This window comes from Sciurus vulgaris (genome assembly GCF_902686455.1).
Source record: "Sciurus vulgaris genome assembly, chromosome: 2".
Classification (NCBI taxonomy): domain Eukaryota; kingdom Metazoa; phylum Chordata; class Mammalia; order Rodentia; family Sciuridae; genus Sciurus; species Sciurus vulgaris.
This window is the reverse complement of record NC_136462.1, coordinates 77,878,728-77,906,201: the sequence shown is the minus strand read 5'-3', so window position 1 is coordinate 77,906,201 and position 27,474 is coordinate 77,878,728. Positions and strand designations below refer to the sequence as shown.

The 27,474-nt window shown below is 44.7% G+C and overlaps 2 protein-coding genes across 7 annotated transcripts; one reads left to right on the top strand and one right to left on the bottom strand.

Annotated features, from left to right (window-relative positions):
• PPP1R3E (protein phosphatase 1 regulatory subunit 3E) lies at nucleotides 1-7,893 on the bottom strand. Its single transcript, XM_079126109.1, has 4 exons — nucleotides 7,699-7,893; nucleotides 7,449-7,532; nucleotides 2,693-6,085; nucleotides 1-2,391 (listed from the first exon to the last, which is right to left on the bottom strand). The coding sequence occupies exons 3-4, from the start codon at nucleotides 3,107-3,109 to the stop codon at nucleotides 1,969-1,971; spliced, it is 840 nt and encodes a 279-aa protein (XP_078982235.1). The 5' UTR covers nucleotides 3,110-6,085; nucleotides 7,449-7,532; nucleotides 7,699-7,893; the 3' UTR covers nucleotides 1-1,968.
• LOC306653190 (bcl-2-like protein 2) lies at nucleotides 2,495-25,321 on the top strand. Of its 6 annotated transcripts, XM_079126091.1 has the most exons (7): nucleotides 21,220-21,585; nucleotides 21,953-22,067; nucleotides 22,772-22,839; nucleotides 23,137-23,243; nucleotides 23,907-23,994; nucleotides 24,161-24,312; nucleotides 25,193-25,321. In XM_079126091.1, the coding sequence occupies exons 1-7, from the start codon at nucleotides 21,235-21,237 to the stop codon at nucleotides 25,230-25,232; spliced, it is 921 nt and encodes a 306-aa protein (XP_078982217.1). In that variant the 5' UTR covers nucleotides 21,220-21,234; the 3' UTR covers nucleotides 25,233-25,321. The 6 variants fall into 6 exon arrangements, with proteins under 6 accessions (XP_078982221.1, XP_078982218.1, XP_078982220.1 ...); XM_079126095.1 differs by lacking the exons at nucleotides 21,220-21,585; nucleotides 21,953-22,067; nucleotides 22,772-22,839; ... (2 more) ...; nucleotides 24,161-24,312; nucleotides 25,193-25,321 and adding exons at nucleotides 2,495-2,772; nucleotides 8,320-8,407; nucleotides 8,882-9,321; nucleotides 9,935-12,829; XM_079126092.1 differs by lacking the exons at nucleotides 21,220-21,585; nucleotides 21,953-22,067; nucleotides 22,772-22,839; ... (2 more) ...; nucleotides 24,161-24,312; nucleotides 25,193-25,321 and adding exons at nucleotides 7,918-8,020; nucleotides 8,320-8,407; nucleotides 8,882-9,321; nucleotides 9,935-12,829.
• The last annotated feature ends 2,153 nt before the right edge of the window (nucleotides 25,322-27,474 follow it).

The following is a 27,474-nucleotide window of genomic DNA, read 5'->3' as shown; positions in this document are numbered from 1 at the left end:
CATTGTAACAAATTCCATATTTTATTCTAAATGCACATGTGGGCACATGTACATGCCCCCTTCATTTAGTGTCAGAGAATAAAGGGAGACAGAAATATTTGAGAAATTAGTAGCAGAAAGGATGTGGGAAATTGGTTACCTGAGGGCTCCTTGTTCATCTGTTAACAACAGGAACTGCTTCTTTTCCCTTTTCTCCCTTTAGAAGACTGTCAAGAAGGAGCCTGAGGGAGGAAGGTGGATCAACCATGGTCTTGGAGAAAAGGTTCTCTACCCCTTCTGGAGAAAGAAGGAATAGCAGAAATCAACTAAGAATGAAGAGGGAAAGGGAGAAAATTAAGGTAAAAAACCTACAATAAAAGTAAATAACTTACATGTTCAAAGAAAATAAAGTGATAAGAAGGGAGAGGAACAAGGAAAGAAAGCAGGAAGTGAAGAGGTTAGGTAAAGGGTAAGAGGAAAGGAAACCAAGTGACCAGGAAAGAAAGAACTCCCATGTTGAGGTTAACCAGGAGAGACATAGGCACGAATGAGAATGGGTAGAAGAGTCAGCTTTCCCATTTCACATGCTCAGAATATGGATAAGACTGCCATCTTCTGGTGTCACTTGTAAAGTTGCTCTCATTCTTGATGTTTTCCATTTTCAAGAGAGATCCTGGCATTGTTTCCTTTCATTGGGGGCTCTCACATCATTTCCCCCAACTCAGATATGCCTCCCCAAAGCTGTCTCAGAGCATCCAGTCTGGAAGTCTCTGGAGGCAAGAGCAAACAGCAAGGGGCAGAGGATGTGCCAAGGTTTGGAAGAAGCTGCAGGGTGACTGTGGAATACTTGCTGGCTTCTGGAACATTTTTGCCCAAAACTGGAGGGCCCATCCTTGGCCACAACCTTAAGTTCAGGACTCTGTGTCTCCTGAACTGTAGCAAAAGGTTGAAGAATGTGGCTTCTAATCCTTACTATACAATGCAGATGATAAAATGTCAAACAAAATGAAGCCTTAAAAAGACCACCTAAATCAAATCCAATTTCCCAAGAAGGAAAGTGGGGCCCAAAGAAGTGAAGTAACTTGCTTAAAGTGGTACAGCAAATCAGTGACTTCTTTTTCTTCTAAATCAGAAAAGTGATTTTTGTGATTCACTGTTCCTCAACAACAGTCCATAAAGTGCTTAGAGGTTTTTAGAAGGCACCCAGAAATATAAGGCTGGCATTCTTCTGGAAGCCCCTGAGTATACCAACACCTTAGGTGCCCCATTATTTGGCTACAAGGACAGGCTTGGAGTTGCTTTTGCCTCGATTATAATCCCTAATTTGCCTGGAGGTTGGAGAAAAGAGTTCTACTACTTGTCATCATTCCCCAGCCAATACATAAAAATTTCAGGGAGGAACTGTCGGGTAACAAGGAAATCCTGTCATAATGCCAGGGTTCAGGGGGAGCAATGGCTAAGTTCCTAGGATTAAGCAAGGCATTTATGGCTGAGATAAAGCTAGGATGGGCAGGACTGAGGGACCTGAGGTGGCAAAGGCCGATAAACGGAAGTAAGCCAGCACGATCCGTTGACTTCAAATGGGGTGGACTAATTCACACATCACACCTCCTCAATCCATAATGCCTCCTCAAATCCAAAGACGTTCCTAACATCTCAGTAAGCCTGCGGGGCCAACTCACTCTCTCCCAGTTACAACTCAGGGAAGAGGCTACCATCATCCCCATTCTTATGCTTTCTTCTAATCCCTTCAGCGTCCTTTCCGGCTTCCTTTCTCCTATGCCACGGGTTCTTTCCACTCACGCCCAGCCAGCATTTTCCACCCCAAGTACCCCCAAACTCCTTGATTTCTCCCGCCTTCCTCGCCCTCCCCCACCTGACTGGGACCGCTCCCTAAGTTTCTCCCACCACGTAGTTTTCTAGTTTCCCCCCACAACCCCGGATGCCTTTTTTTTTTTTTTTTCCGCCATGGGCTGAGGGCGTCTTGTCTTAGATAAAGTGGATCCAGCCCTGGGGCTCCGGGACTCCGCCACTGCCCGGGTGTTCGGGCCCACGTAGAGCATAGTCACGGCCGCCGTTGTTGTCCCAGAACTCGCGACCAGTCACACGGTAGCGTAAGGCGAAGAGCAGGGCGCCCCCAATCGGCGGTGCTGGAAGGCGGAAGGCGAAACGATCGGCGCGCGGCGGGGGCGGGGCCGGGCCGGCGTAGGCAGCGGGCGCTTCGCGCTGGCTTCTCCAGCCGTCGGCGCTCCAGCGCACGCTAACGCGCTTCTCGTAGGCCAGGTCCAGCACGCGCGCGCTCCCAGCCACGCCCAGCGGGCCCGCCTCGGCGCGTTCTAGGCAGATGCGCTGCGCCTGTAAGCGGGCGGCGAAGCCGGGCTCGCTGGCAGGCTCTAGGGCGGCGCGCGCCTCCTGGGGGGAAAAAAGGACAGGGAGGAGGGAAGCACAGGGCGGGGAGTGGGAAGAGAAGGGGGGGCGGGGTCAGAGCGAGACACTTGGCCAATCAGGGGCCGACGCGACGTCCGGGACAGCAAGAGTGGGGCCCAGCAGAAGAGTGGCCTAGAGTCAGGAGCGAATGGACCTCAAAAGGGATGAACAGGCGCAAGCCCAGGGTTGGGAATGGATGGGTGTTCCTTGACAATTCCACTCCCGTAGGCCCGCCGCGGCAGGTTGGGAGAGGTCCCGGGGAGGGGGGCGTGTCCCGGCCGCCTACCTGGAGGCTGCGGGCGCGCGGCTGGCACGGCGCGAAGTGGCGGAGGGCGTCTCTTTGCAGCTGGATCTGCACGTGGCGAGGTACCCGAGGCAGCTCTCCGGGGCGGAAGCGGCGCACCGCGGCCAGCTCCAGCCCCAGCGCGTCAGCGAAACGCACTCTCTTGCGGGTGTCCGGGCTTCTGCTGCGGGGCGCCCGGGCCCCGCCGCCTCCTGCGGGTGCGGAACGGGCCCGGCGACCCCGACTCGGAGCGGGAGCGCGGGATCGAGCCCCCAGGCGCGTCCCGCCCTCGGCTGGCTCCTCCTCCGGCTCCTCCTCGAGGCTGGGCCGCTGGCTGCGGTAGTAGGCGCGCTCGGTTAGCGCAGCTATAAAGCTCAGGTTGCGGGGTATGTCGGTGCGGGGGGGCCTCTCGCGGGACATGTTATTCCCCGCCCCAGCGGTGCCAGTCCGCGGCGCCCCAGGACTGTCTTCCCTTCCTCTTGCCCGCTTGCCCTGCGTCCTCACAGAAGTCACAGTGGCCCGCTTCAGCAACCCCTAGCCATAGCGTACTCTCCTTGCTGTCACCTCCAGGATCCTCCACCTCCCGTTGCTCTGCATGATCTCGGTAACCACCTTTCCCTCCCTCTGACCGTCAGCTCCCAGGGTTTTGGACTATCACATCCTGCCTCCTATGAGCTGTGTGCTCTGAGCGTGCGCTCCACAACGCTCACCCTTCGGTTCTGCGGGCCTCGCAGTCCCGGCCCTCGCCCCCGCCCCCAGCCCTCTGACAGGTGGCTGGGTATCTGTCTCAGCTGCTGCACCAGGGGCGGGGACTCCATCCTTTCGATCCCAAGAGAAGCCACCCCTTTAAAAAAAAAAAAAAATCCTCAACCATTATCTTGAAGGTTCAAAACACCCAGTGGGTGACTATCTTCAGGCCTCACTATTTTTTTTTTTTTTGTTTTTTTTTTTTTAAACCTAGGCCCAGGTGTGGGAGGTGGGTGACAGTGGTGCAAAGGAGGGAAGGTCATGAACACTAGGTAGAATTTCAAGTAGAAGGTAAGACATTGTACTCAAAAGGGTGGTTGTTGAACACTGCCCATTGGAAAGAAGCTGGAACTGAGTAGTGGGAAAAGCTAGCCCCTAGTCCCAGGTTTGGTGCTGTTTAGCTGTGTGACCTTGAGCAAGGCAGAATTTCTCTGGACCTCTATTTTCTAGCCTGTGAAAAATGGGTTAAAAAAATTTTTTTTAAATTTGTTTTGGTACTACTGTTTTAACCCAGGGCACTTTACTACTGAGCTACTTCCCCAGCAGTTATTTTTTATTTTGAGATAGGGTCTCACTAAGTTGCTGAGGGCCTTGCTAAATTATTCAGGCTGGCCTCAAACTTGTGATTCTCCTGTCTCAACCACCGGAGTCACTGGGATCACAAACTTGTGCCACCACACCTAGCTTAGAGTTCTGATCTCTAACCCAACTGTAAACTCTTTGATGGGACAGGGACAGTGTGTGATTCATGATCAATTTTAGTACATGGTAAGTCTTCAAAGTATTGAACGAGTAAGCATGGAATACCTTTCTTGGAGCTGGGACTGCGGGGTTCTAGTTCCATTGGGAGGCCACTGGACTGAAGGTTGCAGGACTGGCTTTTTCCTCTTTTATTCTCATGTATGTTAGTGAAAAAGAAATGGGAAGTGTTTCCAGTGTTTTTCTAACTTCCCTACTAATCTTATATAGCACAACATGCTAGGTACTGTTTTGAGAGTTTTATAAATATTAACTTACGAAATACAGTAGGAGTAGGGAGTACTATTATGCCTATTTTATAGATAAGTTTATTGAGGAAGAGAAGGGTTAGAACCCTTGCCCAGGGACACATAGTGAATAATTGGGGAGCTGGAATTGGAACCTCAGCAGTACATTTCTAGAGTTCACTCTCTTATCCATTTGGTTACACAAAATTAAAACATTTAATGATAATATTAACATCTTCAGAATATTAAAATGGGAAACATTGGAGTGAAAATAAAATATCTAAATTTAGGATAGCAGATAGTTTGAAAAATTACAAGTCACTAGGTCAGAAATAAATAACATTCTATCTTATTATTGTACAATTCATTGCTGTTTGTATTTTCACACCAGTATCAACCATAGTAATGCTAGCCAGGACTTTTTTTTCCCCCTGTGGTGCTGATATTGAACCCAGGGCCTTGTGCTTGTAAGGCAAGCATTCTACCAACTGAGCTATATTCCCAGCCCCAGGACTTGTTTTTAAAGTCAGATTGAGTTTTATGTTCTTATTTTACACATACATAATTAAATCTATGAACATATTTACTTCATATCTTAGGATGTAAAATAATCATACACTAATGAACGTCAAGCAGTTTAAAAGAATTTTCCTTGCTTTGGTAAAACAATGTGTCATTGAAGTAAAATAGATGAAGGCCAGCCTCTGTGACCTCAGGTTTTCTGGCAAAGGTTTTGTTGCTTTGTATACAGTTTGAACTGCTATCCCTTGGCTCTGCAGTATTGATCTGAGAAGATACTTAAGGTACATGGCCTTGGACCAGTATAAGTTAGTGGTCCAGCAGCTGTTTTTCTGGTTGCTCAGATTGATACTGAATCTTTATTCCAAATCAATCTCTCTTTCCTTCTTTCCTTTCTTTTTTCTTTGTGTGTATGGTACTGGGAACTGAGCCCAGGACCTTGTGCTAGTAGGCAAGTACTCTACCACTGAGCTTACATCTCAAGACCTTTTTATTTTATTTTAAGACAGGTCTGAGTTGCCAAGGCTGATCTCCAACTTGTGATCTTCCCACCTTCCACTCCCAAGTGGCTAGGATTACAGGCATGCATCACTGCATCCTGCTCAGGCTTTCTTTCTTAAGCAGCTACTGCAGCAATCTTCAAATGTCTGGCTGATACTATTCAATAATTGGCCAAAGGTATCAATTGATTCATTCAGTCAACATTTACTGAGGGCCTATTTGGCCACAAGGACACACAAGTGAATAAAACTCAGTAGTTCTAGCTCTTAAGGAGCTTATAAATAAAAGGGCAGACAGGGCTGGGATTGTGGATCAGTGGTAGAGTGCTTGCCTAGAATGCATGAGGCACTGGGTTTGATTATCAGCACCACATATAAATAAATAAATAAAATAAAGGTCCATCAACAACTAAAATCATTTTAAAAAATAAAAGAGCAGACAAATATATTTGGACTTTTAAGACATTTTCTTGAAATTAAAAACTTGTGATTTATTATAAGTAAATGTCTTAGAAGAAACATATAGATTGCATATAGAGGATTGCATATAGAGGGCTTAATTAGGTTAGCCTGTAAAGAAGTGGGCAATCTTCCTGGTGGCAGCTAGAATGATTAGCCCAAGAGCAAAGAAGAAATGAGCATGGCTGAAAGAGGAAGCCATAAAGAAATGGATTCAGTTGTACATTCAGGATGGAATAGAGAATTAAGTGTGGAACCAGTCTTAGCTGTTTGAGTAGTTGAAGCAGAAGGACTGCAAGTTTGAGCCCAGTCTCCACAACTGTCCCAAAATTAAATAAAAAGGACTGGAGATGTAGCTCATGGTAAAGAGCCCCTGGATTCAATCCCCAGTACCACAATAAATAATGAATAAATAAATAAATAAAAGGAAAATAAAAGAGAGGATTGAGTGTGGTCTTGTAAATGGTGTGGATTCTTACTGTAAAAATAATATTGACTACTTGGAGGTGATTTTGAGTGGTTTTGAGGTCATACAGTGTCAAAGTTAGATTAAAACTCAGGTCAGACAGATTTAGGTTGAGAGGTTGAGTCGTTCCTTACTAGTATATGACTTTGGGCAAATTACTCGACCTTTTTAAGCCTCAATTTCCTCATCTGTGGAAAGGATAAAACAGCATAAAAATTGGTGTGAGGATTATTTTTATTTTATTTTATTTTTCGTGGTGCTGGGCATTGAACGTAGACCCTTACACAAGCACTGTACCACAGAATGATGTCCTCAGCCCTTTTTATTTTTTATTTTGAGACAGGATCTCATTTAAATGGCCCAGGCTTGCCCTTGAACTTGCAGTCTTCCTACTTCAGCCTCCCAAGTAGCTGGAATCACAAGTATGTATCTCAGCACCCTATTAGATAAACTATTACACATATGAAGAAAGCACTTAGCACCCAGTAAGCCCTTACAATATGTTAGTTACTATTATTGTTACACAGAAGATTGTTACACAGAAAGACTTTGCTTCTCTGGTGACAGTAAGAACAGGTGAGAGCATCAAGGATTGGATTGGAGGTAGGTGCAAAGAGAACCAACAGGAAAGGACCAAAGGAAAGGAGAATTGGGTTGCCACTTTCTGGCCTTTGGCTGGGGCTCTCTCCAAATGGAGTTGTGGAATTGCCATCTCCAGGAGCCCTGGGTGGCCTGGTCATGAATGTCTGTTAGCACCCTCATGTAGATCAGTTGTGGTGAAACTGCTTCATGCCTTGTGAACTGCCCTGTATAAATATATTGCCATTTATAAATAATATACCTGTATGTAATTTGGAAAGATAAACATTAACCTTAGCACTGGCAACCTACAATGAGGGAGGTGGAATCGGGCAGGTTATGTGTGTATGTGTGTGTGTGTGTGTATGGTTGAGAACTTGTATTTGATTACTCTGTGTCTATTAGATTTTTTTTTTTTTTCATGAGAATGAGTTCATGTGTTGGATTAAAAAAATTTTTTAAAGGAAATAAATCCGATAACAAAACAAGATAAAGAAAAGTACCTTCAAAAACTTTGGGATCCAAGTCCTGGCTCACTAATGCCTGGTTAAAGCCTCAGCCTGGAAGAGACCACCAGATTAAAGTTCCTGGGGAAAAGAGAATTGGAAAGGTTTGGTATCCTTTCGGTGTCTGCTAGTCCTTAAGTGCAAGGCACCTGGCAGGAAGTTTCCACTATAATAGGAACTGCTCCTCTTTTTAAGGCACACAATCCAGGACTAGAACAATTCAACAAGTGCATGGAACATCACAGACCTTCTAGAAATGCTGAATTTGCCTCACGATGTACTGAGGCCCAGGGCGTTTCTCTGGGCAGTCTCCAGGCTTAGTAGTCCAGCCCAGAACAGCCCAGGGTGTCTGCCTTCAATGGCCTCTCCGAGTTGTGGCCTTCCCAGGCCTGCGTGCGGCCCCGCCCCTCTCTCTGGACGCATCTCTGGGCCCCATCATCACCCGGCGCCAGGCCCTCCCTCCTGCCCCCCCTTCTCCTCCCTCCTTCCTTCCCTCCCTTCCTCCCTCTCTCCCTCCCTCCCAGCTCCTGCACCAGGAAACGGCCCGGATCCCAGCAGCGGCCTGACCCGTGAGATCCCTAACCTGGCAGGCGGGCGGGGTTGGAGACCAGTTGAAGGTGGGGGTAAGGCAGGAGCTGGGCCTTTGGGCTGCACTGGGGGGAGCCGAGAGTAGAGATGGTGCCGGCAGGAAGCCCTTGGCCCCGGGTTTCCCGGGAGGACAGTCATTAAACATGGATTCGGCCACACAGCTGGTAGAACGTTGGGGGCAGGGACCGGGTTCCAGGAGCTGCCACCCCAGCCCTTCTCAGGCCAGATCCTGATCCCTGTTCTTCCCCGAATATTTCAGATCTTTCTCACCCCTTTCCAGGGCTCCACACTGGCCGGGAGGATGAAAGGCCCCAGCTGGGGGCTCCTTGCCACCAGCGCTGGGTCCTAAGAGCTGCCATCCAGGCTGGGTGAGTGTCCCCTTCCTTTCTCTGTCCCAGCACTCTTTGGCTTCTCCCATCTTTTTTCAGCCCCTACCTCCTCCCATCTTGTGCCTCTGCCAACATCTTCATATCTTGCTTCTGGATAAGGTCCTAAGCCCCTTCCTATAGCCAAAAAGGTGTGTACTATGGTGGGGTGGAGGTTGGGGGGAGCTTTAGGGGTCACAGAATCATATAATGCAAAGAATCTAAAAGTATTCTAAAAATAAAATTTCCTTGTTTTACATTTAATTTGGCATATAACAAATTCAGTGTCCAGACCCTTATGCCCTGGCCCTAGGCCATAATTTAAATCCTTGTTTCTTGCTCTTTGGTGCCCAGGGGTTTCTGATCATCCCCCTGCCTCACCTCATCTCACTAAGTTGTACAAACCAAAAATGCCCCTTCTGGGCTCTCTGTATATTTTATATATTCACTCTAGTCTTTCATCCTTGCCCCTTACAGCCGCCCGGATGGCGACCCCAGCCTCGGCCCCAGACACACGGGCTCTGGTGGCTGACTTTGTAGGCTATAAGCTGAGGCAGAAGGGTTATGTCTGTGGAGCTGGCCCTGGGGAGGGCCCAGCAGCTGACCCACTGCATCAAGCCATGCGGGCAGCTGGAGATGAGTTCGAGACCCGCTTCCGGCGCACCTTCTCTGATTTGGCAGCTCAGCTTCATGTGACCCCAGGTTCAGCACAGCAGCGCTTCACCCAGGTCTCTGATGAACTTTTCCAAGGGGGTCCCAACTGGGGCCGTCTTGTGGCCTTCTTTGTCTTTGGGGCTGCCCTGTGTGCTGAGAGTGTCAACAAAGAGATGGAGCCACTGGTGGGACAAGTGCAGGAGTGGATGGTGGCCTACCTGGAGACACGCCTGGCTGACTGGATCCACAGCAGTGGGGGCTGGGTAAGAAGTTTTTCAAATGCTGCTCTGCACATTCCTCTGCAAAGCTGTTCTCCAAGGGGAAGTTGGGGGCTCTTGATTGGAGGCTGGGACAGCTGTGCTGGGAAGGAGGCATGGGGCTGAATTCCCCTATTTAGGTGAAGTCAGACTGAGGTGCCCTCACTGTGAGCATCACATTGGACTCTGTACTCCAGGGCTGCCATTCCGTAAACACTGCATGGGCTTATGGTCCCAAGCAGAGGACAGAATACACGGTAACCAAGAAGTGCCTTCAGGAAAAAGGTGTTACACCTGAGAATATGGCATGAGAGGGGGGAGGATCAGGGATGGGTGGTGGTCAGGTAAGCCTTGGCAAAGGATGCCAGTTCTAAGCAGAACTTTTCATCAAGGAAAGGATGAGACAGTGAGTGCAAGTGAGCCAAGCACTCAGGCAGAGGGGCTGCACGTGGGGGGATCGGAGGGCTTGCAGTTAGTAGAGCTTTGGCCGGAGAGGAGCTGGGTATGGGGTAGTGCTCGCAGTGGATGGAACTGGAACTCTTCCTCTCCTCTTCTCTCCACTCTTTCCTCTCCTGATATCCCTTTCTCCTTCTTTCTCTACTTCCCTTCTCTCCCACAGGCGGAGTTCACAGCTCTATACGGGGACGGGGCCCTGGAGGAGGCACGGCGTCTGCGGGAGGGGAACTGGGCATCAGTGAGGACAGTGCTGACAGGGGCCGTGGCACTGGGGGCCCTGGTAACTGTAGGGGCCTTTTTTGCCAGCAAGTGAGAAAGTCCAGGGCCAGATGGGGCTAGGTGTGGCTGGGGGCCAGGAGAGCAGGAACAGAACAAGAAGTGAGGTGAATGGTTGAGCATGGAACAGGGAAGGGGAGAGGTAGCATGTGAGGGAGCCAAGTGTGCCAGGCAGATGGTTGAAAAAGTGAGCTAGAGTCAGTCATTGGGGAACGTTTTAGGAAGGTCAGGGTGCCAGGAGATAAGAGTCATTCCAGGGTTTGGGGGGAGGTGGGAGGGATCATGCCTATAGGTGTGGGCACATGAAACTACCCAGAGATAGATTTGCAGCCCTAAGGAAGGTGAACTTGCATAAGGAGTTATGTCTTCCCTGGATGAGTGGGATTTGGGGAATTAGAAGGCCTTTGGAATGGAAGCTTGGGGTTCTCAGGTGATTGGGAGAGGTGGCTGTGGCTGTGGGCTGCTTGGACACGTGTGCATGTGCACGCGTGCTCGTGTGCATGCTGGGCTGTTTGTCTAATCTGGAGGTGGTTCAGATTCTTCAAGGAGAAAACATTCCCTCTTGCAGTGACAAGAACAAGGGACAGTTCTCTGCCCCTCCTCCCAATCCCTCCTTTCCCTTACCCTTGCCCAGATGCCTCAAGGCTAAGGAAGAAACACTGTATCCAGACAGAGGGCTCTGGCACTTCTCTGCAGAAAGTTGTTGGTAGGTCTTTGGAGAGAAAGCAATTCTGCAGCTAGCCTTGTTCCTTCATTACCCCTTTCCCTGTGCATCATGCACTTGCTGCTGCCTCCTGGGCTCTGACAGAAGTGCAGGGCTGTGGAGCCTGGGCAGGTGAAGGCTTCTTTAGTAGCTGGATCTGCCTGCCACCCTCCCCTCCCACTGGGGCACAATGGCACCTAATAGCCCTGGGACCTCAGTACCCAAACTGAAAGTCTAAATTGGGGTTCTAATTTTACTTTTGAGGCTGTAACATAAATGCTGATCTAGAATACAGTCTGGGTCCCACCCATTCTCATTGAGACTGTTGATGCCTTGAGAAGACCATTCTAGCTTGAGTCCTATGGGTGTGAGGGTGACAGGTACTCCCTGACTGGCCTATTCTGTGTGGTGGGCTTTGGTGCTGCTTTATCAGGGGCCAGGTATATGGGTTCCAGAGTACCTACCACCATCTAGAAGCATTTATATTTCATTGAAGCCACACTGTTTGCATGGGTGTTATTTGTCTGTGCCTCAGAGTCTGAGGATGCTAACTTTAGAACTCAGTCTTCTAGAACAGATTCAGGCTACAGCTTTTTCTTTTGAAGAAGAAATGATTCACTCCAGATGCATGCCCTGAGCCAGACCTCACTGCTGCACTTTCCAAGGTGCTAAAATTTGCTGCTCTCCAATGCTGACTTCATTCACAGTGCTCTAGAACCCTGCCCATGATCCTGAGCACTGATCAGTTTAGCTAGACATGGTTGACTCTTGGAGATTTTTACTTGGTCCCAGAATGTGGCAACATAGTTGTTGTGCTCGTTAGAATGTGGGACCAAATTGGCCTCAGGTGTTTAGTCCAGACTTTTGCTTTGAGGGAGGGCTGCACTTTTTAATGGTCTCTACAGGGGAGGTGGTAGACTGCATGTGCCATTTGGTCTGTTGTGAGTACGCTGCTACCAGAAACTCAGAGCCAGTCTGTGGCAGGCAGTTGGGGTCGGGGGGGTCTCTGACTTGCTCAGGACAAACTAGGCCAGTGGTTTTCAAATTGCTTGGCAGAGCCCCAAAGCATCCTAGGGGATCCTTAGGAGTCCTTGGGGAGATGAAGGGGGTTGGGGACTGAGCAGGCTGGGCAACTTGCCATCAAATAGAACAGCTTCTCTTGTAGCTGTCTTATATATCGGGGTTCAGGGTAAGATTTTATTTGCATTAAGGGTTTTGCTGCTGAAAAAAAAAAAAGTTGGAAAACCACTGACTAGACCATCAGCTCCAAATTGGAGCCTGTGCTCCCCCAGGTTTGGGGCAGACTCCTCATTCTACCCTCTACCACAGGACCTATTTGTTAGCATTCCTGGGGGCCTTTAACAAACTGGGGCAGCAGGGACCAGGGTCAGGTTACCAAAGTGCCCCGCTCTGAGGCCTTCACAAGTGGGTGGAAGGAGAGGCTCTTTTCTGAAAGGGTAAAGGGCTTGGTCTGGATTCCCAGAAGCATAGCTTTGATGGGATCACAGTGGGCAGTTTTGACTTGTCTTGCCCTTCTTAGTTTGAGGAGCAGTGGAAACCCCAGAGACTCTTCTGTCAGGGAAAACTAGGGACTCTCTTCTAGAGCCATATAGTTCCTTGGGATTAGCTCTTGGCCAAGAAGGCTGAGTATGGCTCCCAATTTTTAAATTCACTTAATTTTTTTAAAAAATGAGGGAAATAAACATAATTGCCATTTTTCGAAGATTAAATAGGTGGAGAGGGTGTTTCTTGCTCTCCAGAGCCCAAAGGGACAAATAGGGACTTTGGTTAGGCCAAGGAAGGAGCGGAAGTAGGGCAACTGGGTCCTGCGATTATTAATCCTACTCCCCACTTATTGTAGGGCATACATACACTATTTTACTTTTTTAAATCATAAAACGGCAGGAGAACAGATTTGGTTAGTTTAGAAGGAAAAAAAGAAGCTCTATAAATATAAATATATATTCCTGTATTTTTATTTAATAATTTATAAATATCAAGTTCATTTGATTTTTATTTTTGTGTAATATGTAATGGTCGTATTAAAAAAATAAATAAAGCCCAGAAGTTTAATGAGAAGGACTGAACAGGGTTTTGTGACTTTATACGGTATAGCCTGGGGTCAGAACATTCCTTGATCCAATCATCTCTTCATGATATTGCTAAGGGCAAGAATTAGAGTTATAGGGATTTGGGAAACTCTTGAGATCAAAAAAAAAAAAAAAAAAAAAAAAAAAAAAACAGAGTTGTTTCACCATCTTCCTCACCCCACCCCGACTCTGGTCAAGTACCCAAAACCAAGAACTCCATCTATCCCAGCCTAAGCCTCATAGGTATGTGGTACTTTGGGACTGCCAAAAACAAAAGACAAAACAAAGACTACCAAAAATCTTCGCAAAATCAACTCCCTAGTTGTGGTTTGGCCTCAAATCAGAAGTGTGTGATAATGAAACTTTCTCCCTGATGCCTACTTCAGACTTAGAATACATCTATCAGAAATGGAGCTCCTGGGGCTGGGGAGATAGCTCAGTCGGTAGAGTGCTTGCTTTGTAAGCACAAGGCCCTGGGTTCGATCCCCAGCACCCAAAAAAAAAAAAAAAAAAGAAATGGAGCTCCTAGGCTTTCTTGCCTAGGTCCCAGACATACTCGGTTTCAGCCATTTTAATGCAGACTGCTAAACTGGATGACATTTCCAGAATTATTCAGTCCATCCTCCTGTATCTCTAGTTTAGGACCACATCTAAATCATTTCTGACAGGAACAGTGGTTCTTATTTTAAATTTCAAATGGAAATTTCTAATCTTTCTGTAACTCAGTGCAGTAAGTTTTGATGTTTGGGTTTATGTGAGAAATAACTGCTTAGAGGAATCTAGTATTTTGTATTGCCTTTTTACTCTCTCCTTAAAGAAAAATCTACAAAAGAAGCTGTAGGAAAATCAGAGTAGCTTGGTGAACACAAAGAAAAAAGAAATGAGATATTCTTAATATCATTAGGTATGATAGCTAGTGCTTTTATCTGTACTCAGTATGATTTATATTTACCTAGTTCCAAAAAATATTTGAAACATTTTACTATAATATACCAAAGGAAAAAACAAGAGAAAATAAAGATTATTTTTAAGTATGGGTAAAGGAAAAATTGAAATGTTATAGTGAATTAAAGCAAAAGGAAAATTAATACACAGAAAAGCATGCTATAAGTAGTATTCCCAAATATGAAAGCCAGGCTATGAATTGTTCTCAGCTTGGCAGCCAAAGCAACCTGGAAAACACAATGAGATTCACATTCCTTTTAGGACTTAAAAGCTTATCAGGTATTCAAGAAGGGCAAAAAGTTTTGTGGCTTTTCGGAGAACACACTTGGTAATATGGTTGACACCATTCTCTGTTATACCTAACAGCAAATTGATGTTGGGTTCTATACCACAGTTTCCTCTAGAAGCATAAATGGGGATTTAGAAGGTCTTACCTTCGTTCTATCAGGCTCCTTACAGTTTAGCTTAGCCAAATACACTGTTTCATGATGTTCTGATTTAGTTAGGGTTACACTTTAGACTGTCCAAAGGACAGAGGATTGTGTTTCCTTCAGACAGTTCTCCATAAGTATTATTTCTTCAAATGGCATTTTTTATAAAGTCAAGCAACATTTAGTTACAATTTCTAGCAAATGGATGAACTGTAGATATTCTGTTATCACTTAATAGTATGTCCTTTGAAAACTTAAAAAACTGCAGTCAATGTGAATATAGGTGAGATATATAAATAAACTATTTAAAAACTCAACCAGCTGGGCGTGGTGGCACATGCCTGTAATCCCATAGCCTTGGGAGACTAAGGCAGGAAGATCGAGAGTTCAAAGTCAGCCTCAGCAAAATTGAGGCACTAAGCAACTCAGTGAGACCTTGTTTCTAAATAAAATTCAAAACAGGACGGGATGTGGCTCAGTGGTGGAATGTCCAAATTTAATCCCCGGTACCAAAAACCAAAAATACCCCATAATATATTAGAGTGCTATGGAGTTGTTTTTTCATTCATCATTCACTCACAGAGCAAATGTTTAAGCATCTTCTGTGTGGGAAGCACAGTTCTAAGCACTGATGTAGTGAACAGACTCATATCTCCACCTGCATGTTGCAAACATGGTATGGAAGGAATCAAACACGAACAAAATTTCATAATATTTTAGGTGAATTCTAAAAAGAAAATTAATTGAAGGAGGATGGAAATATGTTGGTAGATATTTTTAATTTTAATTTTAATTAATACGATTTTAATTAATCTTAATTAATTTTAATTTAGCAGTTAAAATACCGGGGATTAAACCCAGGGGTACTTTACCATTGAGCTACCTCCATAGCCCTTTTTATTTTTTATTTTGAAACAAGGCCTCACTAGGTTACCCAAGCTGTCCTCAAACTTATGATCCTTTTACCTCAGCCTCTCAGTAGCTGGGATTACAGGTGTGTGCCACTGAGCCCAGCTAGATTTTAATTTTAAATTGAGTGGTTGGACAAGCTCTAATTTATAAAGGAATGACTTTTGAGTAAAAACATGAAAAATAAAATAGAAAAATACATTATTGACATGGAAAAATGTTTCTGTATTTTATTGCATAAAAAAAGAATATCTGTTAGAAAATAACATCATACAATATGATCCCATTTTGCTAAACTCTGTGTGTGTGTGTGTGTGTGTGCCTCTTTGTATTTATACTTTGAACATTTTAGGAAGGGTATATGTTAAGCTATCAGTAGTGATCAGTAGTGATAATTTCTGGATGGCAGATTTTATGGGTGATTTTTGTTCTTTTTGCTATCAGTATTTTATGATTTTTTTATAATGAACATACATATTTGGTATGTTACCTTAAAGCTAGTATTTCAGTTACACAGTTTTTAAAAAGTTAACCAAACAGAATGGAAATTAAGCAGCCCTGCATAGGCTCCTTCACATTTAAATGGACAGCCCCCTAATATGGCAAAGATAGAGCTAGGGAGTTGATATACCAGGGTCACACCACAGTAGAAGATAATTGGAATCTGCTGTAAAAGAGAGGTAAGTAAGCAATAAAGGTTTCAAGGTTCTCTGTCAGTGATGTCCAATAGAAATAAGATAAAAGCCACAGATGTAGTTTTCTGTGTTCTACTAACCTCATTAAAACTACAGACAGAAACAGATAAAACTAATTTTAATAGCATTTTATTTAACCCAGTGTATTACAAATATTATAATTTCAACATGTAATTAACATTAAACAACTATTAATAAATTATTTCATATTCTTTTTTTCATACAAAGTCTTAAATATTTGATATTTTACATTTTCAGCACATCTCACATGAGACTACATATTTCAGTTGCTCCATAGCCATGAGACTAGTGACTACCATATTAAACAATGTTATTCTAGATCATAGATTATTATAGCCTGTGAAAATTTCAAAGGAGATATTAAAAGTAGGTATTAAATTACCCAGAAGCCAAATACTTATGTTAGCTAGTGACAAAATTTTCCCCTTTTGAACAGAACTAGAGATATCTTCACCCATTTTTACCACTTATTCTTTTCTCAACTCCACTGACCTTTTCCTTCTATTGATACATTTTTTTCCCCTCTTCTGGGGCACACTATCATTGGAATTTCAGTTTTTCCAAAACTCTATCACCCTCTCTTTATAGGTTATAACTTAAGGAGAAGAATGCTCATAATGATGAAACTTCTTATTTTATTTTTTTGCGGTTCTGGAGATTGAACCCAGGGCCTTGTGCTTGACAGGCAAGCACTCTACAAACTGAGCTATCTTCCCAGCTCCATGATGAAACTCGTAATGTTACATATGAATTTTTAAGAAATTCATTTTCAGAGAAAAACTCTTAATAGTCTCTTCATCAACATGAGGCAAAATATTAAATAAGTTCATTCATTCATTAAGCATTTATAGAGTACAGAGTGATAGGCAAAGGGAATACAAATATAATTAAGATATCCCTTTTACCACTTACGTCTCATAGGGAAGGATCTTATAAGTGACCAAATATCCTTTTAAATGTGCTGTTTCTTTGATAAAGTAATTATGCTTATTAGAAAAAGTTTGGAAGTTGGAGTGATTTTTAAAACTATGTGTTAATTGTAGAAAAATTGCAGAACAGAAAATTATGAAGAAGAAACTTAGTTGGGTGTGGTGTTGCACATATGTAATCCCAGAGGCAGGAGGATCACAAATTCAAAACCAGCCTCAGCAACTGAGTAAGGCCCTAATCAACTTAGCGAGACCCTGCCTCAAAAAATAAATGAAGAAAAAAGGGCTGGGGATGTGGCTCAGTAGTTGAGCACCACTGGGTTCACTCCCTGGTATCAAAAAAAAGAGAGGAAAGAGAGGAAAGAGAGGAAAGAGGAAGGAAGGAAGGAAGGAAGGAAGGAAGGAAGGGAGGGAGGGAGGGAGGGAGGGAAGGAAGGAAGGAAGGAAGGAAGGAGAGAAAGAAGAAAGAAAGAAAGAAAAATAAATTTAATCATAATCTTACTACCTGGAGAGAACTACTACTAACATTTTGATTTCTTTCTTTCCAGTCTCTTATCTGCTTTTGTGATCATACTGCCCAAATAATTCTGTATACTGTAATTCTGCTTATCATTATATTGCAAGCATTTTTCCTTGTCATTAAAATATTCTGAAGGCCTCATGACTATATAAAATTACATATATGTGTGTGCAAAAATTTAATGCCCACTGGGACATTTAAGAGGTTTATATATTTTTTACTCTGATAAACAACTTTATTCATGTTAATCAGTTTTTTTCTTTTGCTTTGACCAAAATACATGACAAAAACAATGGAGAGGAGAAAAAGTTTATTTTGGGCTCACAGTTTCAAAGCCCCAGTGACCTACTTCCTCTAGCCACACCCCACTTGCTTGTAGTTACCACTCAGTAGTCCATTCAAATTATTTGCTTCATCAAATGGATTACTCCACTGATCAAATTACATTTTTTTAAGTGATCTGATCATTTTATTTCTGAACATTCCTGCATTGCCTAACAGAGCTTTTGGCAGGACACCTCATATCCAAACCACAACAATTCCCAATTGTTCATTCACCTTTTGATTACTTCTTTAGAACCAATTACAAGAAATAGAATTATATACTGGCTTGGTGGCCCACCCCTGTAATCCCAGTGGCTACGGAAGCTGCTGCAGGAGGATGGAAAATTCAAAGCCAGCCTCAGTAATTTAGTGACACCCTAAGCAACTCAGTGAGACCCTGTCTCTAAATAAAAAATAAAATGGGCTGAGGATGTGGTTCAGTGGTTAAGCAGTTAAGTGCCCCTGGTTTCAATCCCTGGTACCAAAAAAAAAAAAAAAAAAAAAAAAAAGATAAGAAAGAAAGAAAAAAAAGGAAAAATAAATAGAATTATGGGTTAAGAATCTCAACTTTTTTTTTCTTTTTCTTTTTGGTGTTGGGGATCTAACTCAGGGGCACTTTACCACTGAGCTACATCCCCAGCCTTTTTTATTTTTTTTTATTTTTGAGATAGTGTCTCACTAAATTGCTGAGGGTCTTGATAAATGGCTGAGGCTGGCCTCAAACTTAAGATCTTCCTGTCCCAGCCTCCCAAGTCGCTGGGATTATAGGCTTGTGGTATCACACCCGGCAAATTTCAATATTTATTAAAGTTTTTGGTGCATATTGACAAAGAATAGAAAGATGGTATTGGTTTTTGTTCCTTCTCCCATGCTGAAGTTTTTTTTAATTGTATTTTTTTAAAACTTTCAGACATATAAGTAGTTGTAATCATAATTTACATATAATTTTACCATCTACTACTTTGGTCTGACCTTATTTTGCATGTTTATCACACATAATTTATAAATCTTTTATACAAACAAAATAATCTTTTAAACAAAATAATCTTTGGATATAATTGTGGTTTGCTTAAATTTTGTCCATTATTGGAATTCATATTTTTTCAGTTTTCAATATCACAGTGTAATTTTTTTTAATTAAATCAGACAGTTTTTGTTGTTGTTGCTTTTTTTTTTTTTTTTTTTTAGACAGGGTCTCTCTAAGTTCCTCACTAAGTTGTTCAGGCTGGTCTTGAACTTGAGATCCTCCTGCATCACTGAGTTTACAGTAGTACACCACTGTGTACAGCATTAGTTTTTTGGGATTTTTTAAGTTGTAGGTGGACACAACCCCTTTATTTTATTTATTTATTTTTATAAGGTGCTGAGGATCAAACTCAGGACCTCACACTTGCTAGGCTAGGGCTCTACCACTGAGCCACAACCCAAGCCCCAGGCATTAGTTTTGATCTTATCTTTGAAAGCTGGTTTTGCGTCCCCTGCACACTTATAAATTAGCTTTATGGCGCTGACAAATTACTTTACTTCTTTAATCCTTTTTCTTCTTTACTAAAAAAGATTATTATGACTGTGGAAATATTTACATTTCATAGAATTGTGAGAATTCAATGAGATAATACAAAGAATAGTGGCTGCTACAAAATCAAGTGCTTTAACAAAAATAGGATTAAAAGGCATTTTGAAAAAAATCACATTTCCCTTAGTAGCCTTGATTAAATTAGGTACCAGTGAAGCACTCAAAATTTGATCAGGTGAGGATCAGTATAAAAGATGTTCCTTCCAGGGAACTCAGTCATTTAGAGCTTGTCTTCTGTGCTCAACTTTAGTTTTCCTAGATCACTGAAGCTGAGATGACTGATGAAATTTGCAGCAGAAATTTAAGTGTCTGTGATTCTGCTCCAAGTTCCCCAGTTCCTGAGGTAAGGAATTGGGAGAAAAAGTGGGGCATGGGAAAAGTGGGGTATAATGAGTGCTTCTGACTTTCTGGTTGGATAATAGTGATCTCCTCTTGTTCAGATCCTGATGTGCCAATCATATTTGATTGGGTTCATGTGAACTAGACTCTCAAACCTGCCTATAGTTTGAGTCTCTTTACAAAAAATTCTTATTGCAAACTTGGCACCACCACTCTTTACATTTTAATAAATGCGTAGGATCTCTACTAAAATGTGGAAACCTTGCCTTCTCCAGGGCCAGGTCCCGTTAATATCTCAGGGTGCAACAGTGTGGTGGCGACTTGCCCAGAGAAATTCCTCTGGTGTCTGAAAAGGGGTTTGGAGGCTGGGAAATTACCAAAAAAGAAGAGGTGGTACCCAGATCCCCAATCAATGCCTCTTTCAGTCAACAAATACCCAGTATTAACATGTCCTAGGCATATTGCAGTGCAGCTACAAATCAATAGAATTCAGCCTCTCATCTGCAGGCACTCATCACCTAGTTAGGAAATACAGCACGGAACAGTTAAGCACTGAGGAGGTAGGCCCATTGGTCTCCGGCCCAAAGAGGCGGCTGTTGGAAGGCTTTGCAGGTGATGGGGAGGGTTGCACAGTCTGGTTGAGGACAGACTATATGTACAGAGGCAGTCTGGATGCCAGGTACACCCATGGAAAGGAGGAGTGTGGCAACAACATTCGCAAAGAAGGCAGGTCTTGGGATGTCTAAGGCCACCGTAAGGAATTTTGAGATTTTACCTGACAGATGCCAGTCTGGTAGCGACGAGGATTAGAGGGATGACATTGAAAGCTGAGAGACCCCTTAAGGGCTGCAACAGTCTAGGATAAATAAGAAACAGGCTGAAACTAGTTAGCGCAGAGGGCCTGTAAAAGAGGTCTATGCAGGTCGACGGAACAGAACTCTTAACTGGTAGCTCTGAGTAAGGATTCTTCCATTCTTTTGTGGTTGGGAGACCTAGTGGTTGGTGGTGTCGATAACTTTAAGTTGGAAACATTCCCTTTTGGAATGCTCCATTCAGAACCTCTGCTTCCGGCAGCATCCCACCTACTGGTGCTTTCTTTTCGGACCGTTTCCATAAATCTCTGCCCTGTATAGGGTCTCTTTCTTCTAACGCTCACTGCTGTCAGCAGTAATGTCAAGATGGCGGCTCCCTAAGGACTGACTAGTCATGTGACCTCGGGTTTCCTTAGCTTGAAGTCCAGCAGCCCTTTCGGGGGCAAGGTTCACCCGTCATGTAACGGGTGTCAGCCCTTCGAATCTCGCAAGCCAATCGGCATCTGAGACTGGGCCACTGCGGTAAGGCGATCGGAAGATTGGTCCTTTCCAGTGGCCTTAATCAGGGACCAATCACAGAGCGTCCTATACTTCCCTGTCCCTCCCGTAGGCGGGGGAGAAGCAGGAATGTCGTCACAGCGTGGCAGTATTGTTACCTAAGGACTCGCGAGGAGGTGGGACGAGTGTTGATTGACAGAGAGGTTTCCCCTACCGGGATTTGAGAATTTGGTACAGTGCCCCGCCTTAGAGGTGGGGTCTTACTTGATTGCCAACTAATACTCCCCAATGGAGTGCTAGCTTGGGGTGACGGGCAGGCTGCTTGACTAATGAATCCTCGGCGTGGCCCGCGCAGCTCTCCAATCGCTGGGCGGCGGGCCCCAGTCTGAGCGGCGATGGCGGCGGCGGCGGCGGCGGCAGCAGCAGCGGGGGCTGCGGGCGGTCGGGGCTCCGGGCCGGGGCGGCGGCGCCATCTTGTGCCCGGGGCCGGTGGGGAGGCCGGGGAGGGGGCCCCGGGGGGCGCAGGGGACTACGGGAACGGCCTGGAGTCTGAGGAACTGGAGCCTGGGGAGCTGCTGCTGGAGCCCGAGCCGGAGCCCGAGCCCGAAGAGGAGCCGCCCCGGCCCCGCGCCCCCCCGGGAGCTCCGGGCCCTGGGCCTGGTTCGGGAGCCCCCGGCAGCCAGGAGGAGGAGGAAGAACCGGGACTGGTCGAGGGTGACCCGGGGGACGGCGCCATTGAGGACCCGGTGAGGGAAGGAGGGCGAGCGAGCAGGCGGGCAGGAGCCGGCGGGCCGGGTCACGGGAGGCCCAGAGCTCGGGCGAGCGAGCGGGAGGCAGGCTGGGGGTGGGGTTGGGCGGGGAATAACGTGGCTGGGGCCGGGCGGGGGACGGGTCCTGGATCGCCGCACGGTGCTGGGCGGTGTTGATATGGGCGTCATGGGTGTCTAAGGTTGAACCAGAGAAGGTAACTTGCTTTTCTTTTCGTCACGACCCTCGCGTGGGGCGAGGGAAATGGCCGAGCATGGCTGGGGCCGCGCGCCAATCGAGAGCGCGGCACAGCCCCTGCGTTGGTTCCTCTTAAGCTCTTCTGCATGCCCTCCCCACTAATTGTAGGAGCTTGAAGCTATCAAAGCTCGAGTCAGGGAGATGGAGGAAGAAGCTGAGAAGCTAAAGGAACTACAAAACGAGGTAGAGAAGCAAATGAATATGAGTCCACCTCCAGGCAATGGTGAGTAAACCGGTGGTTGCACGCGCAGCCTGGGTCTTCGGGTCGGAAGCGTTGTGGAGAGCACGGAGAATGGCATTAGATGCTCCAGACCCTGGAGCTTCTCGTTTGAGCAATTGCTGGGCAGTTGCTGCGGTCATAGTCCATTGTGTGTTCCACTGACCTTTGTGAGACATAACCTATGTTTTGGTAGTGGTAGTCTTGTGTCTCCCTTTGTCTCTGTTATAAATGGGTTTCTCTTTGTTCTTAGCCTGCCTCTATCCGGCCGGAGATTGCCAGCTGGCATTTGACCTTCAAGTCTGATTTTTTTTTTTCCCCCCCAATTGGAGATCTTTAGTTAAGACTACCAAGAGAAACTGCTAGACTGCTGGAGGTTTCTTTAATTTAGAAATGTCGAGTCCCAGCCCACTAATTTTGTTCAGTCTTCAAGGCATTTTAACCAAAGCTTTTCATGGGGGCTTGATTTGGGGGTGGGGTATTCTTAACACTGTTCTCTGATTGTTAAGGATGTATTTCATTTATTCTTTAGTGAGAACATACTGTGTGCTAGGCACTGTTCTAGGTAATGGATACAAAAAGGAACACAATAGAACAGAGCAAGGTCTTTGTCTTTGCTGAAATTATAGTGTGGTGGTGGTGGTGGAAGTACATATATTGGTCCAGTAGAAAATCTTCTTTTATGAATTGTTTTTTTTTTTTCCTCAAAGCTGGCCCAGTGATCATGTCTATTGAAGAGAAGATGGAGGCTGATGCACGTTCCATCTATGTTGGCAATGTATGTATTGGAGTTCTGGCTGCGATTGGGGGGCACGTTCTTGTTTTGGGCAGTTATTTAATAATCTTGAAAGGAAGATCATCAGTATAAGTTGACAGTTTTAAAAAGGGTGGAGGGAGGGTTGGGAGGAGGTAAAAGGTGATGGAATGATCAACAAATACTGAGATTGGAAGAAAAAAGATAATTCCTTAGAGAACCATATTTGATGTGCTGTGTGAGATAGTCCAGACCAAAGGCCGGGCAGGGTGCCTGTTGAGACAGGAGTTTGCTCAGTACTGAAATGTCCCTTCTCTTTAGGTGGACTATGGTGCAACAGCAGAAGAGTTGGAAGCTCACTTTCATGGCTGTGGTTCAGTCAATCGTGTTACCATACTCTGTGACAAATTTAGTGGCCATCCCAAAGGGTAAGTAGATGAATAAATTGAGATAATTTTAATCAGAGTTTAATAATAGGTAAGTTTCTCCCCGTGTGTGGGTGTTTTTTTGTTGCCCCCCCTTCCCCCACAATGCTGGGTTTGAACACCAGTGCCCAGGGCCTTGTGCATGCAAAGCATGTGTTCTACCACTGAGCTGCACTCCCACTGATAATTCATGTTTTATATAGGGTAGTAGTTACTTGATGTTAAAAAAAGTGGTCTTTGCCTTCTAGTGTGTCATTAAAGTTTATGTATCAGGGGTTACACATAAAATACCTTCAGAGGCCAGACAGATAATAAATTTGAAGCCTAGTTGTGGGTGGAATGGAGAATTAGAAGAGGGGCAGCTTGTAGTTAGTCCCAGCTGGTTATGGCCATATAGAAATCATGGTCTTTTTGTGTTTTTGTGGTGTTGGGGATCAAACCCAGGGCCTCACGCATGGCTAAGCTGGTGCTCTATTACTGAACCACATCCTCAGTCCTGGAAAACCAGATCTTATGTGGGCTGTTTTATAATTTTTCAGGAAGAGCTGGAAATTTTGATTAAAACCTTTAATTTAAAAATCATAATTAAAAATGTAAACACATGACACTCTTAAATAATCTATGAGCTATTTAACTCAGAGATAAAGGGACAATTACTCTTTTCAGGTTTGCATATATAGAGTTCTCAGACAAAGAGTCAGTGAGGACTTCCCTGGCCTTAGATGAGTCCTTATTTAGAGGAAGACAAATCAAGGTAAGGCCTGTGCTCTTTGTTCTGGTTCTGTATAAACTCTCCAGGTTGACTCTTAAGTCTTTCTGTTGTGTGTTTGTTTTTTTGCTGGTAGTGCTGGGGATTGAACCCAGGGCACTCTACCAACTGAGCTATATTCCCAGCCTTGTTGTGTATTTTTTATGCTCAGGTGATCCCAAAACGAACCAACAGACCAGGCATCAGCACAACAGACCGGGGTTTCCCACGTGCCCGCTACCGTGCCCGGACTACCAACTACAACAGTTCCCGCTCTCGATTCTACAGTGGTTTTAACAGCAGGCCCCGGGGTCGCGTCTACAGGTCAGGATAGATGGGCTGCTCCTCTTCCCCGCCTCCCATGAGCCCTGTTATGCTTCATTCTCTCCTGATCTGAGGACCGACCCTCCCTTTCCCTCCCCCTTGGTCTCCAGGGACTTGGTCTCCTGCCTGTGCAGGGTGAGGAAGGTAGTTGTAGGCCAGGTCAGGAGGCCAGTCTCATCATCTTTGGAACAGAAATTGGTGATAAGGGCTGATCCGTTCCGAGAGATACTTCCTCCTTTGACCTTTTTTTTTCTCCCCTTGGGAGTTGGTGGCATTGAAGGTGACATTAAAAGGAAGAACAGGGTCTCAGGGCAGTGAAAAGCACTGCTTGGACATTGCTACTTTTCCCAGAGTTAAGGAGGGGTAAAAGTTGAACCTCCTTTGGAAAGATATCAGAGGCTAGTTGGTCCTCCCATAGCTATGTGGGAGGGTTTTGAGGTGCTCATTTAATGGAGCTAGTCTTTTTCGAGGTTAACTTTCTTACTGGGCCCAGTGTGGTACCCAAGTTGTGGCTTTGCTTTTACTTTTGTCTCTTTAAATAGGTCACGCCTATAATCCTTGACTTTTCATAAGATAGGGTTTGAGAACTGTGGAGAACTGAAAACTGGATAAACAATGGGTCCTTTTTTCTTACTCCTTTATCTCAGATGCACTTCTTTATTGCTGCTGTTTGGCAAAGTATTCCATTAATGCCATTTTTAGCCCCCTATTTGCCAGGTGCTTCTCTAATTCTGGGATTGTGGAGTCAGTTTTAGGATACTTAAAAAATTTCTTTTTCCCCCTTCCCCTCACAGTAACTGGGGCAAGGGCCCACGGGGAGGGGCTTATACTGAACTATCTAGTGATCATGTTAACACCTAACTCTCCTTCTTTCTTCCAGGGGCCGGGCTAGAGCGACATCATGGTATTCCCCTTACTAAAAAAAGTGTGTATTAGGAGGAGAGAGAGGAAAAAAAGAGGAAAGAAGGAAAAAAAAAAAAGAATTAAAAAAAAAAAAAAAAAAACAGAAGATGACCTTGATGGAAAAAAAAATATTTTTAAAAAAAAAAGATATACTGTGGAAGGGGGGAGAATCCCATAACTAACTGCTGAGGAGGGACCTGCTTTGGGGAGTAGGGGAAGGCCCAGGGAGTGGGGCAGGGGGCTGCTCATTCACTCTGGGGATTCGCCATGGACACTTCTCAACTGCGCAAGCTTCTCCCCATGTTTCCCTGCCCCACTTCACCCCCTTGGGGGCTACTCAAGGGTAGGTGGGCATGGGTGGTAGGAGGGTTTTTTTTTTACCCAGGGCTCTGGAAGGACACCAAACTGTTCTGCTTGTTACCTTCCCTCCATCTTCTCCCTGCCTTTCACAGTCCCTTCCTGCCTGCTCCTGTCCTGCCAGGTCTACCACCCATCCCACCCTCTTTCCGGCTCCCTGCCCCTCCAGATTGCCTGGTGATCTATTTTGTTTCCTTTTGTGTTTCTTTTTCTGTTTTGAGTGTCTTTCTTTGCAGGTTTCTGTAGCCGGAAGATCTCCGTTCCGCTCCCAGCGGCTCCAGTGTAAATTCCCCTTCCCCCTGGGGAAATGCACTACCTTGTTTTGGGGGGTTTTGGGTGTTTTTTGTTTTTCAGTTTTTTTGTTTTGTTTTGTTTTGTTTTTCCTTTGCCTTTTTTTCCCTTTTATTTGGAGGGAATGGGAGGAAGTGGGAACAGGGAGGTGGGAGGTGGATTTTGTTTATTTTTTTAGCTCATTTCCAGGGGGTGGGAATTTTTTTTAAATATGTGTCATGAATAAAGTTGTTTTTGAAAATAAAAATTGTTTGGCCTTTTGGCTGTAAAGATCATTTATCTACCTGTTCTCTCTTAGATTGCAGATGGCTGTTAGTTTTTACTTTGTGGAAGTACTTTGTGAAGGGGAAGTTCCCACTTGTATATTAAAGAGTAGGAGTTAAATTATAACACCAGGCACCTTCTGTTATTTGATGATGGGTTTTCTGGGTAGTAAAAGAATAGCCAGAATAGAATGATCTAATGGCACTTTTGCACGGGTGTGTGTACACACGCACACATTCTGATGAAACTTATGCAAATGAATATCCATTCCCATATCTATATTCTTGGGTTGGAGTCTGGGTCCCCTTCCCTATTTCAGGGTGGGATCAAGAAATGAGAAAGCATTATTAACAAAGATGATATCAAAGCTTTTGTTTTCTCCAGCTATGCAAGTGACCACTTAATATGTTCAACTAACTAACTTTGGATTATTCCATTAATTAGGACTTCACAGTTGGGCCCTCCCTGAAGTATGGGGGATTGAGACCCCCATAGCTTTTACTAGAGCTACATCCTCCACCCTATTTATTTTGAGACAGCCTCACTAATTTAACTAGGCTAGTCTTGAACTTAGGATCCTTCTGCCTCAGTGCCCCCAGTTGCAGGAATTATGAGCATGTGCCAGTATGTCCAGCTTTTGTTGGGTAGTTACTTGGCCATCTTAATAAATTTCTCAATTTTATATTGTAATATCAGATTGTTCTTAAACTTCTCAGGTACTACATCACTCCCTAGTTGCAAGCCTTTGTAGGCTTTCCATTACCTACTGGATAGCTTGATATTTAACCTTTGCATACTCTTATTTTGCTGTTCACTTCTGTCCAAATGTTTTATGATTACCTCTGACCTGGGTGCTCTTTTCTCCAAAAATCCTAGGTTAAAGAAATGGATGTGTTCTATATCCATGAAGCCTTAATCCACCTCTCAAGTTGCATTGTATTTGAATTCTCAGGTCAGTGTTCACCAACATATTTTAGCATTTGATCACTGTACTGCTTCCTATTGTTTAATTAGTTAGGCATTTGAGGTCTGTCTTTAGGTACAACTAGAATAGTGTGTGGAAACTTCTGTGGGAGACTGGATAGGAGTATTGGAAGAATTGAACTAAATAATTCTGTTAATGCTGGAGAGGTCTCATCTATCCACCAGGGGGCACTACATGGCTAGCTCTAAAATTGGTTCTTGGAGGGTAATTTTTTCTTAAATAATTTTTTAGTTGTAAATGGACCCAATACCTTTTATTTATTATGTGGTGCTGAGGATCAAACCCAGTGCCTCAAACATGCTAGGCAATGCTCTACCCCTGAGCCACAACAGCAACCCCAAGGGTAAATATTTAGAACCCTT